The sequence below is a fragment of the Cyclopterus lumpus genome, chromosome 4 (assembly GCF_009769545.1).
Source record: "Cyclopterus lumpus isolate fCycLum1 chromosome 4, fCycLum1.pri, whole genome shotgun sequence".
NCBI lineage: Eukaryota > Metazoa > Chordata > Actinopteri > Perciformes > Cyclopteridae > Cyclopterus > Cyclopterus lumpus.
Genome location: NC_046969.1, coordinates 2,119,479 through 2,135,679, shown reverse-complemented (window position 1 = coordinate 2,135,679; position 16,201 = coordinate 2,119,479). Strand labels below are relative to the sequence as shown.

Genomic DNA, 16,201 nt, shown 5'->3' with positions numbered 1-16,201 from the left:
TAGTTACCAAGTATATTCTGATTCCCTAGTATGAAATGATTCCCTGCGTGGATGTAAACACATCGGGCTTCACGTACACCTCCTTGCCTGAATTTCAAACTAGCAGGCATCTGTGCCAAACAATATTCTGATAAGTCCGTCCTCTGTGTGGAAGCTCTCTATTATGAATCTCAATCAACACTATTAACTGCCACAATTGGCCATAAGTGGGTAATGAAATGCCCTTCATGGATATTTAATATTGATTGGATTTGTCCTTTGTCCTTTTTTGGGAGTAAATGGTAAGATATGAAACCAACAAATAAATATTGTGACACTGAGGTTGGAGGAAGGTTAAAGGTTTTATTAACTAGCCTTTATTTGGTTAGTGGGAACATGTCACGGCAACAGTGTGTCAGTGACGGTAGTGGGGATGATTGGGCACGAGAGCTCACTCCCCTTGACAGACCTTGATAAAAGGAAACCAATTAAATGCAATGTGACAGAAGAACATGGTGACTTCAGGCAGGCTCAGCAGATGGACAGTTGAGATAATTCTTGAATTGATTGATGGGTGCATTCTGTTTCCTTCCACTAACCACTCCGGTCTCAACAATATCTGTACAGCAGCCTTGTTATTCTTTCAGTTAGGAATAACACCGGAGAGGGGTGAGCCCAGGTGACAAGCTGCAAGTTAGCAGCACAAAGGCAAATAAACTCAAAGGAAGAGCCTCTTTTTTCTCCACTGACGAGCAGGAGATGATCATGAACATATTTGAGGAATTCCAGACCATAATCATGGCAAAATCTATCAGTGCCACCACTGTGAGGGCTAGACAAGAAGCATGGCAACATATCAGACAAGTTAAATGCGTAATGCTGCTTTCACACGAATATTCACAACGCTGTACTCGCCTGACTATTTGTTGTTTATTCATTCAATTCATTCACGTCACTCGCGCTAGAGGGGGGGGGCGTGGCTTATCTCCATGGAAACAGTTAGAACTTCCGCCATCCACCATGGAAGAAATAACTACTATTTCTGCTTTATACCTCGTGTTTGGGTTCATAACATTAATATCATATATATATTTATACATAACATCACCTGTAGGCTCACACAGCTCGGTAACTTTCACCGACTACGTCTAGATAAGTGGATGAAAATCCTCTTTATTCGCATCCATTCGTCTGTGCGTTGACTTTCATGGAATCTACTCGCAACGCTTTTGGTGTGAACGCAGCATAAGTGTTGGGAAAATGTATCGGCTAATTTTAAGTCCCTCATTTTTTAAATGTGCCTGCTGGCAGTCGGCTTAATTGAATGCATCAACCCATGAGATCTAAAATAACTATCTCAACTCTTTCAGAACAAGTAGATAATTTGTATGTGGAGAGGACCATATATAACTTTTATTGCATTTACACGGACATGGCCAGGGAAAGTAATGAACACATCCATAAGTTTCTTAAGCTCTAAATAAACTTTACGAACACCACGGCATACAGCGGCTTTCCCGATGTTCTGCATCGCCGACACTGTATAACAATGTACCACAAGGCTCTGCATACAGTCTGTGAGACCGACTGACTGCGGCGTTTCGTATATATGGCTCGAGAAGGTCTGTAATAAATGATTCCTTGTGGGAAGAATCGATAGCACTCGTATATACGTCATCATCACGTAATAACGGATCTTGGCGATCTCGAAGAACTCTCTCCCTATAAAACGTTAATCTAACTAATATCGCTCCTTCATCAATGAGGAAGGGAGCTGTCATTTTCTTCCGGAGGAGTGGCCAGTTTATCCAGCTAGAAGGAATGAGCCTGCGCTGGAGCAACTTGCTTCGAGGAACCAAAAACCCTGACTTGTGTAATCTCATCCGGAAAATTATCCCGCGAGAAAGGTACGAGAAAATACGGCCCAGAGGAAAGCTCAAGGACAATTAAAGTAATTCAAACTGCAAAGGTGCCATCTCACGCAACCCAACAGAAATCAACGACGTATTGAAACAGTTTTATGCAAATCTATATACATCAGAATTCAGATTATAAATTGATTTCCAAAGCCCTGGCTAACAGGCTTGGCCAACATTTGCCAAAATTAATAAACCCAGACCAGAGTGGCTATATTTTGAAATACCCATCAGCTAATAACCTGTGCATACACTTTAATATAATATTATTATTTAATATAAATGTAAAACTGAACCTAGTGTAGCTGTAGCATTAGATGCTGAAAAGGCCTTTGATAGGCTAGAGTGGCCGTATTTATTCAAGGTTTTGGACAAGTTTGGATTTGGCCATTTGTTTATTAATTGGGTGAAAATCCTTTACCATAAACCCAGAGCCAAAATTACCAGAAAAATGGACAGACTTCGACAGCATTTCCCTTGAGTAGATCGAGTCGACAGGGCTGCCCTCTGTCTCCCTATTGAACCACTTGCTGAAGCAATTAGACGGGATCCAGATATATAGGGGTTCAAAGTGGAACAAATAAAACAGAAAATTAATCTCCTGGCAGATTATGTAATTATGTATCGGACCCGGTAAACTCTCTCACTCAATTCCAGACCCTGCTAAACACCTGTGGTGCTATTTCAGGATACAAGGTCAATTTGGAAAAAAGTGAAATTATTCCACTCACGAACTTTGATCACAGCGAACACCAACAAACAACCCCATTTAAGTGGCTCCAGAATATTAAATATCTAGGAATAACTATAGAAAATAATCTTAAAAATGTGTACAAACTTAATTACCTCTCATTGCTGAGTAAAATCAAGGAAGATCTAAACAGATGGAGGAATTAATTGGTTGAATAAACTGTGAAAATGAATATTCTCCCGAGGTTGCAGTATCTTTTCCAGTCCTGACCCGTTCCATTACCTGAAACCTTTTTTTAAACACTCAAACACGTTAGACAGTTTTTATGGAACTGTAAAATCTCAAAGGTGTGAATGGAAAAACTAACATGGGACTATAGTCTAGGAGGTTTATTATTTAGTGGCCCAGACGCGATATTTTGTCACTTTTTGACGGTGATTGTGTCCCGTCTTGGATACAAACTGGACTTCATCCTCTGAAAGAAGGAACTTCCAGTGATTTTATTCAGAAATGGAACTCGTAAAATAATTTTCCAACAGGACAGATAATCCTATTTTGAAACATTTTATTAAAATATGGTATGAAGTAAAAAGAAATCTTGTGCTGAAAAACCAAAAACACCTCCTAAGACAAAATGAACTCTAAATAATAAGATTCTGGAGACTTGGCATGAAAGGGGAATCCAGCATCTGGAGATTTGCTTTGATAAAGGACGTCTCTGTCAGGATCTGTAGTGTTGTGTCGTGTTTCCTGTTTTATTTTGAAGTCCTTGTCTCTCGTGTCCTCTGCACTTCCTGTCCCTGTGATTGTCTGCCCTGTCCCTGATTGTTTCCTCCTGTGTCCAATCACCTGCACCAGCCCTCTGTATTTAAGTCCTGTTCATGTCATTCCCCTTGGTCGGTTCGTCTTGTCTAGATCATTGAAGATCTTGTGTTTGAGCCTGTTTTGTTTGTTTTGAATCCTGTGGAGCAATAAAGTTGCCTTTTCGAGTGTTGACGGCGTTTGGGTCCAGTTACCTGCAGCTGCGCACATAACAGTCTCATGTCTTTAAGAACAGAAGAGAAAGTATGACTTGTCCAGTAGAACTTTCTTTTGTTACCTCCAGTTAAGATCTTTTTTGAGAACCAGCCTGGGCCCTGAAATGACTCTACCTGTGTTAACTAATGTGTAAAAATTGCTTCATGAGGGAAATGTGTAAACATGTATTTCTAAAATGTACTCCCTGTTGCTGAATGAAGGCCCAAAACCAGGATTACACAGATCCAGGATGAGATGGGAATCAGACTTGAATATAGCAATTGATGAACACCTCTGTCAGATTTGTGCCAGAACAGTTTGTCAGCAATGGTTAATGCCCGGTATAGACTTGTGCATTATAATGTTCTTCATCAACTGTACCTCCCCCCACAGAAGCTACATAAATCCAAACCTGAATTGTCAGAAATGTGTCTCAGACGTGGTATAGAGGTTGGCTCCTTCCTACACTGTACCTGGCTTTGCACAACGGTGAGGTCCTGTTGGTTTGACTTTTGTAATGCCTTAACTAAGATCACAGGGGTTACCTTTCCATTGGATCCTGAGCTATGTTTACTGGGAAACTTCACAACTTTCAAAAAGTCTTTGACGAAGCTCCAAATTAAATTTGACGAAATTGCTTTGTGTAGCCAGGAAATGTATAGCAATGACCTGGAAGTCTGATTCCCCCACTCTCATCGACAAATGGTCTGTGGAAATGAACAGTTGTATTCCTCTTGCAGAGATTACATATAGTCTCAGAAGTTATTTTTTCGAATATCTGGTAGCCTTATTTAGTACATGCGTACAACACTAACGGTACCATAGGACTAACTATTTGGAGCTCTGAATTACATTATGTGTTGTGGCATCATCCTATGCACTAACGTTTTTCTTTCTTTCTCTTTGGGTGGGGGGAATTATCTATTTACTATCTGAATTTTATTTCATCTACTTGTGTATTTTCATTTTATAATACATGTGAAGCCACAGACACTCACATTATAAAAACTGTGTGAATGAATGGTGTGAATTCCCAGGAAACACCAGAATGTGTTGCGTTCAAACCCTTGTTGGAACCTGTAACACTTATATGCTTATAGACATAACACACATACCATATGCCTTCTATAGACAATGCATTGTTCCTTTGCTATTATACATCTATAAAACATGATCAATGAGCTTATATTTTAGGCAATTGTAGCAATGTGTGAATAGGAAAGCATTAAACCAACAGTACAAGACAGAAGCAACATTTAATGTAGAACTTATTCAGTTAATTTACTTCTGTCCCTTTTTATTCTACTAAACCCTGTACATGTCTTTGTTCTCTTCCAACCACTCAATTCATCCCATTCCGCTGTGTTTCTCTCTTCCTTCATCTTCTGCCCTCTCTGTTAGAGACAGTTGCTGAGTTGCATTCGTGGTGGGAACTGTCCTGGACCCAACGTCAGCTCGCTGCAATTGCCTGGTGATGTGAATTTCTTCGCCAACCAACTGGCTGTGCCCACCATGGAGTTTGCCTTCGAGCAGACCAAAGCAGAAGAGGTACTCAAGCCAAAACGCCACGTTTCTTTTACTTCCATTGCTTTCATTTTGGCAACTAGTGTCCTTTCATATTTAGACAAACCGACTTATTACCTTACTTGAGTTTTATGCTAATTTGATCACTGCAGAGCAGAGGAGCTACATGCAAGACAGTCACAACCCGGTTTCTCAGCTGTGGATGAATTTGGGTTACACTGCTGGATTTTCTATGAGCCAGAACTTGTTTATCTTTTGTCCCTAATTTGCAGTGGCAGTTCTAGACCATTTAAAATGTTGGCGAGGGTGTGATTATAAATCACAATAAACACAATTGTACTCATTCAGTGTTCACCCACATTTCAAAAGAACTAGGAATTATTAACCCTGTTAAGTGGAAGTAAAGCTCAGCTGTCAGTTAAAGTGTCTTCTTTAAAGCACAAGACACCTACAGTTCTTTGGAAACTGGATGTGATAACTATCCTTAGCCTGTAAGACTAATTGTATCATTTATATACAAATATCTCAAGATCACTTAAAGCCTTAAAATGTATTATGTCCCTATACAAGCATACACATGCACGTCACGTAACTAACCAATTATACATGCCCTATTTACTTCCATTAAATATGCAGTATTGAGGCTTTTTGTACTGCCTTGGGGCAGAAACAAAGATTTTGCCCCAGCGAAGTTGGCCCACTCAAATTTTGAATTTCTGGCTAGGATGGCAACTTTGAGCTTAATTCGTGTGAGAGATCTTCATGATGTGTATTCGCCCTCAAGGCATCCTTACAACCTGAAGAAAATGAAGGCGCAGGGTGAAATACACAGCACTCTAAGACAACCCTAATTGAATTTAAAGCAGTCCCATATGTTTGACTCTGTCCAGTATGCAAACATTAGCATTAGATTAATGGCATTCATACTGAACTGCAGTGTTACAACTGTATTTATAAAGCATCTCAGATTCACAAAAGTTATTGTGAATGATTAAAAATAAATATTACAGGAAATATGTATGAATATTTGTGCACTTACTAAGATGCAATACTTTGCCATACAACTTGGTTTTCTGTTTGCTAATGACAGAACAACATTGACACATGAAACATACCCCTCCCCATAAAACACTACATACATCTGTGGATGTGAGAAAGTCCAAGGAAAAAGTATATACTGCAAAATAAGAATACATTGAGTTACCCCAAATAAGGTGAGTTACGTATACTACTGCAAACTTCTCAAGTACCTCTACAACACCAGCACATCTCGGATATTCAGAGTAACCTGCAATATTCAACAATAACTGTAGTGTAGTGTTTCTGTTGGGTGGTTATACACCAGATGAACGACAACTTGGTGTAGGTTCCCGGGCCTTTATTCTCCGCTTGTGATGGAAGCCTAGCTGGCCTGCAAACTGGGAGAATCGGTCGCTGTTGAATGGGGGACCATTATCAGTTTTCACAACTCTGGGGATTCCAAACATGGAGAAAACTTTGTCCATGACCAGAATGACTGTTTGCTGATGTTGACCGTACGCTCTCTACAACTGGGTAGCGTGTATAGTCATCCACAATGACAAGCAAGTACTCTCCAGTTGGAAGCGGTCCATAGAAGTCTGCACTAACACTATGCCAAGGAGCTTCTGGCAGAATGGACATTTTTAGCGGCTCAGTATGTGCAACTTGTGTGTTGGCCTGACATGCAAGACGTATTGCTGCTTCTGCTTTGTGATCAATGTCTGGAAACCACACCTTGGTTCTGAGTAGTGATTTCGTTTTGACGATGCCCTGGTGTCCTTCATGGGCTAGCTGTAAAACTCTATCTTGTAGGGCTGTAATGGAGACTAGTGATGTGTCCTTTTGTGTCGAGGCTTCGAAGCGTGTGTCGAGAAATCCAGGAAGATTTTTGTGAAGCGCGTATCGAGGACGTATATATTGATGACGTATGTGATGACGTTCGAAGCCTCGCGAGCCGGCCGAACCACGTGGCTGATTCGGAAAATGGTTCGTATTTGGCGCGCGATTCGAAATATAAGGGGCAGCGAAACTCAATGGATTCCCCGATCACATTGTGTGCATTTGGGACCTTATTGCGCATTTGTTTGCAAAGTAATCAAGCTTCTTTTTTTGCGATGGAACCAGCAAGAAAGGAGATTTTCCCCTGTCTGGGAACATTTTGAGCAGATCTCACCTAATAAGGTAAGTTATGCATATAGTAATAATAACTATTGTAATATACTGTAAATTAATGTGACAACACAGTGTGTATTTCTTCTAATTTCTGGTATTTTAAAAAGGTGAAGTGTCTGTTGTGTACAACAATAACACCTCATCTATGCCGAGGCATTATAGAGCCCTGCATGAAAACAAGGAGACCAACCAAGGTGGACCAAGCTCAGGTAAGCAATTTTACAATGCAATGATAAGACAGCAAACATCAAATTGCATGGTTTGTTTGTATTAGACAACATTCATTTATATTTGAAATGTGATTAATTAATGACATACTGCATTTGTTTTTGTCATCAGGAAAGAAGACTGATGTGGATGAGGCCTTGGTCAAATATGGTGATTGAGGATTCTCAGCCCTTCACTATTGTCGAGGATAAAGGGTTCAGAAAGCTTGTTAAAGCTTTCAACCCTACCTATGTTCTCCCCACTAGGCAGGTGTGTATATGAGCACATGAAGCATTTCCCCTATTTTCCCATATGTGCCATTCCAAGATTGTTCTCTTCTTTCCTTTAGGCTTTGAAAGCGATGGTGGAGGAAAGATATAAGGAAGCCAAGGAGAAAGCCAAAGCCATTGTGTCGAAGGCATCTGCTGTTAGTCTAACATCAGATATGTGGACCTCCATCAACACTGATGCTTATCTGGCTGTGACATGCCATTTTATAGATGCACGCACCTCTTTGCATTCTGTTGTTTTAGGGGTTCTGCATTTCCCCGAGGCACACACTGCTGCACATTTGGCAAGAGTCAAAGCAGAACTTATGTCACAGTGGGGCATTGCAAATAAGGTTACTTGCCTTGTGACAGATTGCGCAGTAAATATGGGTGCTTGTGCCAAGGAGCTTCGTTTGCGTCACAGATTGTGAGGCGCATACTTTGAACTTACTGATCAAAAAGGCTCTTGATCAAAACACTGTTGTCTGACATCCGGGCAAACTCTCGAAAGATAGTGGGCTACTTCAAGAGCAGCACCACTGCAAAGGTGAATTCCTTTATTTCATTGCAATATTCAAAATTATGCGGTTTTGTTTAAATTGCTGCAGACACTTGAATTAATCCAATTTTGTTTGCAAATCTTATAAGAGAGGCTAACACACTGTGGAAATGTTGCTATTTTTAAATAAAAATGAATAAAATGTTGTAACATAAGCACAGTCTCCCCAATTTGTTTCCACCACCTCACCATTGTATTATAAAGACAGACAACATATTAACAAGTTCATAATTTATGTGTTGGGATCACAAACATCATTTGTTCATTTATTCAATTCGACGCTTCACACACACACCAAAGTCATAGTGTCGTTATAATCACTCTGCCTGTTTTGCATTTATTGTCCACTTGATGGCGCAGTAGAGCAAATGAAGCATCATGAAGCTTCGGCCCATGTGTGAACCAATTGGATGGAAAGCTTCATCTCGCCATCACTAATGGAGACCGTCCATTACGCAAATGATGAGTATGAACTGTTTCCTCGTACAGCCAAATAAGATTCAATATGTTAAGGTAAATTACCTCTTATTTCTCCTCTCCAGGGTGTTTCATATATATATATATATATATATATATATCCTCGATGGACTGGCGGCCTGTCCAGGGTGTCCCCTGCCTTCGCCCTATGTCAGCTGGGATAGGCTCCAGCGCCCCCGCGACCCTAATGAGGATAAGCGGTATTGAAAATGGATATATATATATATATATATATATATATATATATATATAAAAATAAACCCATACTTTAACAGAAACAACTAGAATTGTGACTGATCCATTAAATGTAGTGATTAAAGATGAACTGAGTGCGATATTTTACTGTAACGTTTACTCGTCTGTTCTCTCTGGTGGACAAAGGATGTATTAGCGACGCTGTATATGACTTTAAAATCTGCAGTAATTCATATTTTTGTATTGACAATAAATCAACTGGTTGTAATGACAAAGTTAACAACGTGATGGTAAACATAATGGAGCATTTAGTATCTAAAGAGTCAGGTATTCCAATCAGTAGTTAGTGGATGGCAAAAATAGAGCTAAATGGAGAGTAAATATTGGTATTATGTGGACAGAAAAAACACTTTAAATGAATGTGATGTTCGTTTAGATGCTGGTTAGCAAAGACGGTGAAACTATGTTTTGCTTTAGAACCTCACATCGGATAAGGAAAAAGGAGGCCGGCCCACCAGGCATGAGGCATCGCAAAAGAGGCCAGACCAATGAGGTCGGCCTTTGAGGCAGGGCCATTGGGAAGGAGGCCAGGACTAGGCCAGAGGCCGGATGCAGGGGCAAGGACCCAGGACCAGCTTCAGACACAGCCAGGTCCAATGGACCCTATGAGACGTGAAGTCACAAAGACTCCGGGGAGGAAGCAGAGTTAATAAGGTGTAATGGAGAGATGTAAATTCATCCATAAGGAGAGAGAGAAGAAGAGATAGGTGCTCAGTGTATCCTAAAACATCCCCCAGCAGCCTATAAGCCTATAGCAGCATATCAAGGGGCTGGACCAGGGCAAACCTGATTCAGCCCTAACTATAAGCACTATTAAAGAGGAAAGTCTTAAGTCTATTCTTAAATGAGGTGACTGTGTCTGCCTCCCGGACTGAAAGTGGAAGCTGGTTCCATAAAAGAGGAGCTTGATAACTGAAGGCTCTTGCTCCCATCCTACTTTTTAGGACTCTAGGAACCACAAGTAGCCCCGCATTTAGTGAGCGCAGCTCTCTAGTGGGGCAATATGGTACTACAAGCTCCTTAAGATATGATGGTGCATCACCAATCAAGGCTTTGTAGGTGAGGAGAAGAATTTTAAATGTGATTCTTGATTTTACAGGGAGCCAGTGCAGAGCAGCTAATACACATATCCTGTCCTAAATGTAGTTGTATGATATGATTTTCATCCTTCAAAATGGCAATTCGGCTCGATAGCACCCCCTACAAAAAACAAACCTTCGACAAATTTTGACAAAGCAGCCCTCGCAGTAGGTTTGTCATAGAAATACACATTTTGGGAGGCGTTTGTAACATATGTTAAATTAAAAATAACTCTTGGGACAGTACTCTAAACTGTACCAAAAGTCAACCATTTTGAGTTTTGTGTGATTTTTCCGTTTACTTTTGTCTATTTCTTGGCACTATACGTTACTGAACTCCTGATGAAGGGATTTCAAATATATTATGTTGACGCATGTTGTCTTGTGCCATACAGTGGATACAGCAAGTGGTGAACTGTTTGCTAAGTATAATTTCCAGCATCGCTCCATGCAGGAACAAACGTCTAACTCAGACCCTTTCTCCGACGGACACAGACATTCTCGATGTGCGCGGAGGAACGAGGACCCGCACATCGCTGCCTGCAGCTTTAATTAGCTCTTACCATCCCATAAAAAAAAATCTGAATTATTCCTTTAAGAGAAAGACACAATTAAAAATAAAAACAAATCTAAAGCCCACCCTATCAATCTAATTTCCGGTTCATCCTTTGGCAGCAATAACACCCTCATATTCTGCAATCAAAAATGATTTTCTGCTTTTATATATATATTTATATATATTTCACAAAGCAAATGCTTTCTGGAATTTGTTTTATTCATTGAACACGTTTGATACTGTTCTGCTATACAATTATGATGCTCAAAGAGACACTCCACACAACAACCATCATGCCTTTTCTTCAAGGTCTGTTCGCTCAAGCTTAAGGACCACTCTAAATAACCCATTTACATGCAAAGCAAGTGTGAAAATGGAGTTGCTGTTGCATGCAGCTGTTTATGTGGAGACTTATTTTTGAGTTGAGCCGACTCCATCTGCAAAGGCAGAGTTAATTTGTCTCTTAGCTCCTTTGTTGATGCAACTCAAGCAGCAGTTTAGCTGCTTGAGTTATCTTGATATCTGTGACTGCTGTGAGATGTTTGTTTTGATCATTTCCTCTTTGGACACATTCTGTAGAGTGTGATTTAGCATGTATGGAGTTGTTAGCCGTCCCATGTTGCTTTATCAACTCACACAGTAAAGAGGTTGCTTCAAATAAAATGAAGCAGATGAGGTTGAGTGAATATGACAAAAACTAACTAAGAAGAGCTGAGAAAAATAACACTGCTTGAAAGATGAATCACGACTTAAACTGAATTGCAGGAATTCAGCTTACCGGGTGGAAGCCCACCACAGTAGTGTTCCCCTGGGCTATGATGGATACTTTGTGGAGCAGAGAGCATCCAAGCTAGCCAGTCTCGCTGGCCACGTTCACTGCCACCGGTGCAACACTAGATGGATGTGATCAGACTGTGCTTTAATTAGCTGCGTTTACATTTGTTCATGTTGCTATATATAAAGTGATGGTAGGCTACACACTTCCCTATACAACTGTTGCTTGTATACAGCCTTGTATAATGATCCATCCCTAATCAGTTGAAACAAGCTGGAACTCCATTGGAGCAGATGTTCATGAATTAGAGAATTGCTGATATGTAATAAACAGTGAACATGAAGGGCATCTGAATTCAGTGACCTATCAGTCCAGTGACTTACTACAATAAGGCCTTATGTTTGGAATGGTATAGTTTCTATTTATCAAGATTTTTCTTAAGACGAATGACGATGGATAGTGCTGGAAGGAAGTTAAGGTATGGTTTTTTTTTATTATACAATCTAATCCATGAAATCAACCTTAAAGTCATCTTTTTTGTGGACGTCAGTTACACACCTACCTGTGCAAGGTGCAGACAAAGAATCTTCCTCTTTTAAAATGTTTAACAATACCGCTGTCTTTTTCTTTTCCTGACTCTTGCAGATGTACAATGAATGTAATAAAAGTGAGATTGTATAAGTACATTGTTACCATTGATGGGATCACAGTATTTTCCACCCACGCAATTCCAAATGCAGATTGAACCAGACGCTTGCTTGCCAATAAGACAGCCTCCATTTACAACATTTCCTTAATTAAAAAGTGAATGGACACCAGCTTTGATCTGCTACTAGTTGAGTTTTCTATCCCGGTGCTCTGGATAAAAGAGAGAGATCAGCTTCCTCTTTTGTTCCCTGAGTGACACCAAGTGGTGAACTCTCTGGACAGACAGGATACAGAGGGAGAGGACAAGATGTGGCAATAAAGAGAGAAAGATAGAGAGAACAGACAGTATGTGCTTACTTTGGGAACCCCAGCAGACTACAAATGTCTTATCTCAACACTATTGATTTGTACACTCACTACTATTTTTTATTTCAGCCTTTCCACCTCCCACTCCCAATCTCTCCATCTTTCGCCCTCTCGCTGTCAAATTCAAATTAGTCAAATTTTTTCGCTCTCTCGCTCACATTGTCTCTTGCTCATAGGGTGCCAGAGGGTATAATTAAATAACTGCCACAGAGATGGAGTGGATCAGGAACTGGCATGCAGCCCAGTGCATCTGTGCACATAATCACGCTCTTTTACCTAATGTCCTCTTAGAAATTGAACGACCATCGAGGGGTTAGTCACTGGACAGGCCTGGGTTTAGGGTTTCAGTTCATAGTTAGAGATTTTTCATTCTTTGGCATTAGTCATTTCTCAGAGATTATGTCAGTCTAACACAGTGGTCGCCAACCCGTCGGTCGCTCTCCAAAATAAAATGAAAATAAGTTCAGAAACACATTGTTCCTCATTCTCGAACATTTTCTGAAGAGTCTTCTGAAATGTTTTCTTACGGACTTCAGAAGACAACGCCTGAAAAGATCTCTGATCGCCTGATTCATGAACGCCTGAAAATGGGTTCTTCCACAGCCGAAGTGTTCTCAGCTGTGCTCCCCAATGAGGATTCTTAAAGTGAATGTGTGTTCTCATGCACCTGGATTTGCATACAGAAACGCCCCGCCAGCTCCTTATAAAAGGCATACAACTGAAGAGACGTGTGCACAATCGACAGACTCCACAGGCAACGCGAAAGCAACTTCAGACTAATTCAAATCAGGTCAAAGCAGAAAGAGAGCAGAGGTGCAGATACTGTTGCACAATGTACATTTGTATTATAATTATTTAAATCTGAAAATGTCTGGAGAGATGATGTGAATGTAATCACCAATGGTCTAAGTTCAGAACGAATCCCACATGAGAAAACTTTAATGAATGGCAAATTTGTCCCGAAAAATGCGTAAGTGGAGTTCAGAAAATCACCAAATCAAAGTCCAGGAGCCGGATTACTGACAGTAGACACCTCCTTTTAAATCGTGAGAGCCTATGGGATCTATCTACAGCACTTACCCAACCAAAATCTCGATTCCAAAAATTCAGTGACACGTAGGATCCGATTTGCCGACACTGGAACCAACCCCATGACTTCCTGCGGACACTTTGCTGAGCTGCACTCGTCATTTTAAACTGAATATGGCGCGTGTGGGATTTACGAAGCCGGAGATATTCTACATAAAGTAAACAATTTCTTCCGTACAGTTGCTGGGAAAAGATGTTTCTCTGGTTCAATTTTCGCTGATGCTTTGTCTGAGAAGAGATTGGATGGTTGCGTCTGAATCTGTAGGTTGTCAAGTTTGAATGTAGCATGATGCTATTGGCTCAGAGGGCTGAATACGATTGATAAAGTTTCATCTTCATATTTGGTTTTGGCCGGATTTGGTTGTTGAGTTGTGTTAAAAATCGATTACTTAATGTTGTAGCCCAGGGTGCTGCTGTTTATTATGATATGACAGCATTATATTCGTTCATTATATATTAGCGCAATCAAATTTACAAAACTGTCCATCGCCGTGTGTAGATGTACACTTCCCCCACATGGGGGGGAGGAAGAGCATAGTCTGACTAATTGTCCAGTGGTCAGCGAAAAACAGCCGCCGATTTCTCTCTCATGTTTTTTCAGCACTGAATGAAGGGCACTGAGATGTATATATGCAGATGTATTATATGCAGTTGAAATATCAGAGGCCTGTACCACAAAGCGGGTTCAACCCTCAGCAACTTTGTTCGGTGTTTCACTATGGGAATCGCCTTCGGCGTGACCAACTATGGAAGCTCCAATGACACCGTGTCTGTCAGTGACTGACATGTTGAACTGTGCTTGGGCTACGCCCCCTCATATTACCACGGTTGACGCCCCCTTGCAAATCATTATCGCTTTCTTCCCGTGAAGAAACTATAGCTCCCTCAGTTCATCTTGCTAGCTTTTATTTTCTGCTCAACAGTTCACGGATGACCAGTTAGGAATACGTCGCCGAACACACTTTCTTTAGTCTGGATTTGCTGAGTAAATTTTATTTTAGCTTGTATGGTGTTATACATGCTCAGGCATCGCTGGCTGAAGCCCAGTCATGTCTGCACTTTGCATAAATGCCTGAGAAGATCCTGTAAAGAAGGCTTGGAGTAGCGGTATCCAACTAGCAGGACCCTTGCCTGTCAGGAACCACCCCAAAAGCCACAAACCTCTTGAGCTGGGCGGAGATGATGGATGCTGAATGCCTGGAAATGCCTCCGCTTTTAGAGGAGCTCCTCGGAGGTGGAGCCCAGTTGTGAGGACACATGCAGAGGGCAATTCCAACTCTGACCTCTTCGACAGAGGATTAGGAGGATGTCCAGACCCTAGTGCATCCATGAAAGAAATGAGCAGGAACTCAGGTCCAGTCACTTGGTATCTCCTGAAACCATAAATTGGTGCTCAGACACCCCATGGACACAACAGAGGTGAGTGACTTGAACACAGTACACATTGCATCATATTTGAATGCACCAAGAAATAGTTTATACTCCCAATCTTTTGAGTAAATCAGCCGAACTAATCTTGCATTTGTCTTCACAGGTTTGCCTTTAGACACTTGAGACCACATCTTCCAGAACCAATCAAGATATTAAAATAAATCATTAACCATTTTGAGTGTCTCGTTCTTTAAAGCTGTGTTTGTAATGGATGGTCTTCATTATACACACACACACAAGATGAAAACAATACTAGTGTTGCTGTCGCAGTTGGTAAAGATTCATGATGGCTGTTTTTGTCTTAATTAATTAAAAACTCAAAAGGGAAAGGAAAAAAAAAAGGAAAAGCGCGCCTGTAATCAAGGCACAGAGTGGGCACTGTGAAAGATGAAATGGAAGGTAGATAAGCAGTACAAAGAGCTCAAAGTAGGATGTGAATGGAACTCTGGTGTCTTTGATCCTGGCTCTTTGTTTTAAGGTTGTAGCTCTGCAAAACCCTTCATTCTGGCCTTGTAAAGTACAGAACAGTATGCTTCACTTGGCCTGCTGCTTAGCACCGCGCATCCACGGCTAATGGGGTCTTAGTACTGAGCTAAGGGAGGAGAATCAGCAGCTGGATGCTGTGAGGTGATGTCCACCATTTTACAATACTCTTCAGTATTCTTAAAAAAAGAAATCATGGTTTCTGTGATCGATGCTTCCCCCTTTTGAAGTAGGACGGGCCCGCGCAACTACCCTGAGTACTGACGTCTGGATCGAATTAACAAGATCAGTCTTTGAGAAACCGGGATAGCCCGATTTCAATCATCGGGTTAATTTAAGCTGGCTAATAGGACATTTGATCAACTTAGTTGAACCATGTACGAGAAAATAGAGCCCTTGTCTCACGTTTCAGACTCCTCCCTCCTGTGTGATTGCAAGCCCCGTCCTCATTGTTTCCACCTGTGTCTGTCAGTTTGTCTCTTAATGTTCCATAAGCTTACCAGCGATTTAACCCAGTGTGCCTTCCTGGGTTTTGACCTGTTTTTCACCACCCGTGACTCTTTGCCTGCTGATCAGGATACCTCTGCCTGCCTTGTCTGATTACCCGGGTACCAAACCCTGCTTGAAGTAAAGACCTTGTTTTGAACTGGACTACCTCGCCTTGAGTCTGCTTTTTGAGTCCTACCC

General features: G+C 41.0%; 1 protein-coding gene across 1 annotated transcript in view; it reads left to right on the top strand.

The window, feature by feature from the left end:
* LOC117729327 (inactive N-acetylated-alpha-linked acidic dipeptidase-like protein 2) overlaps positions 1–16,201 on the top strand; it is a 256,016-nt gene that overhangs the window by 153,588 nt on the left and 86,227 nt on the right. Inside the window, 1 exon segment of the mRNA XM_034530303.1 lies at positions 5,005–5,151. Within this exon segment, the coding sequence (XP_034386194.1) occupies positions 5,005–5,151 (147 nt within the window).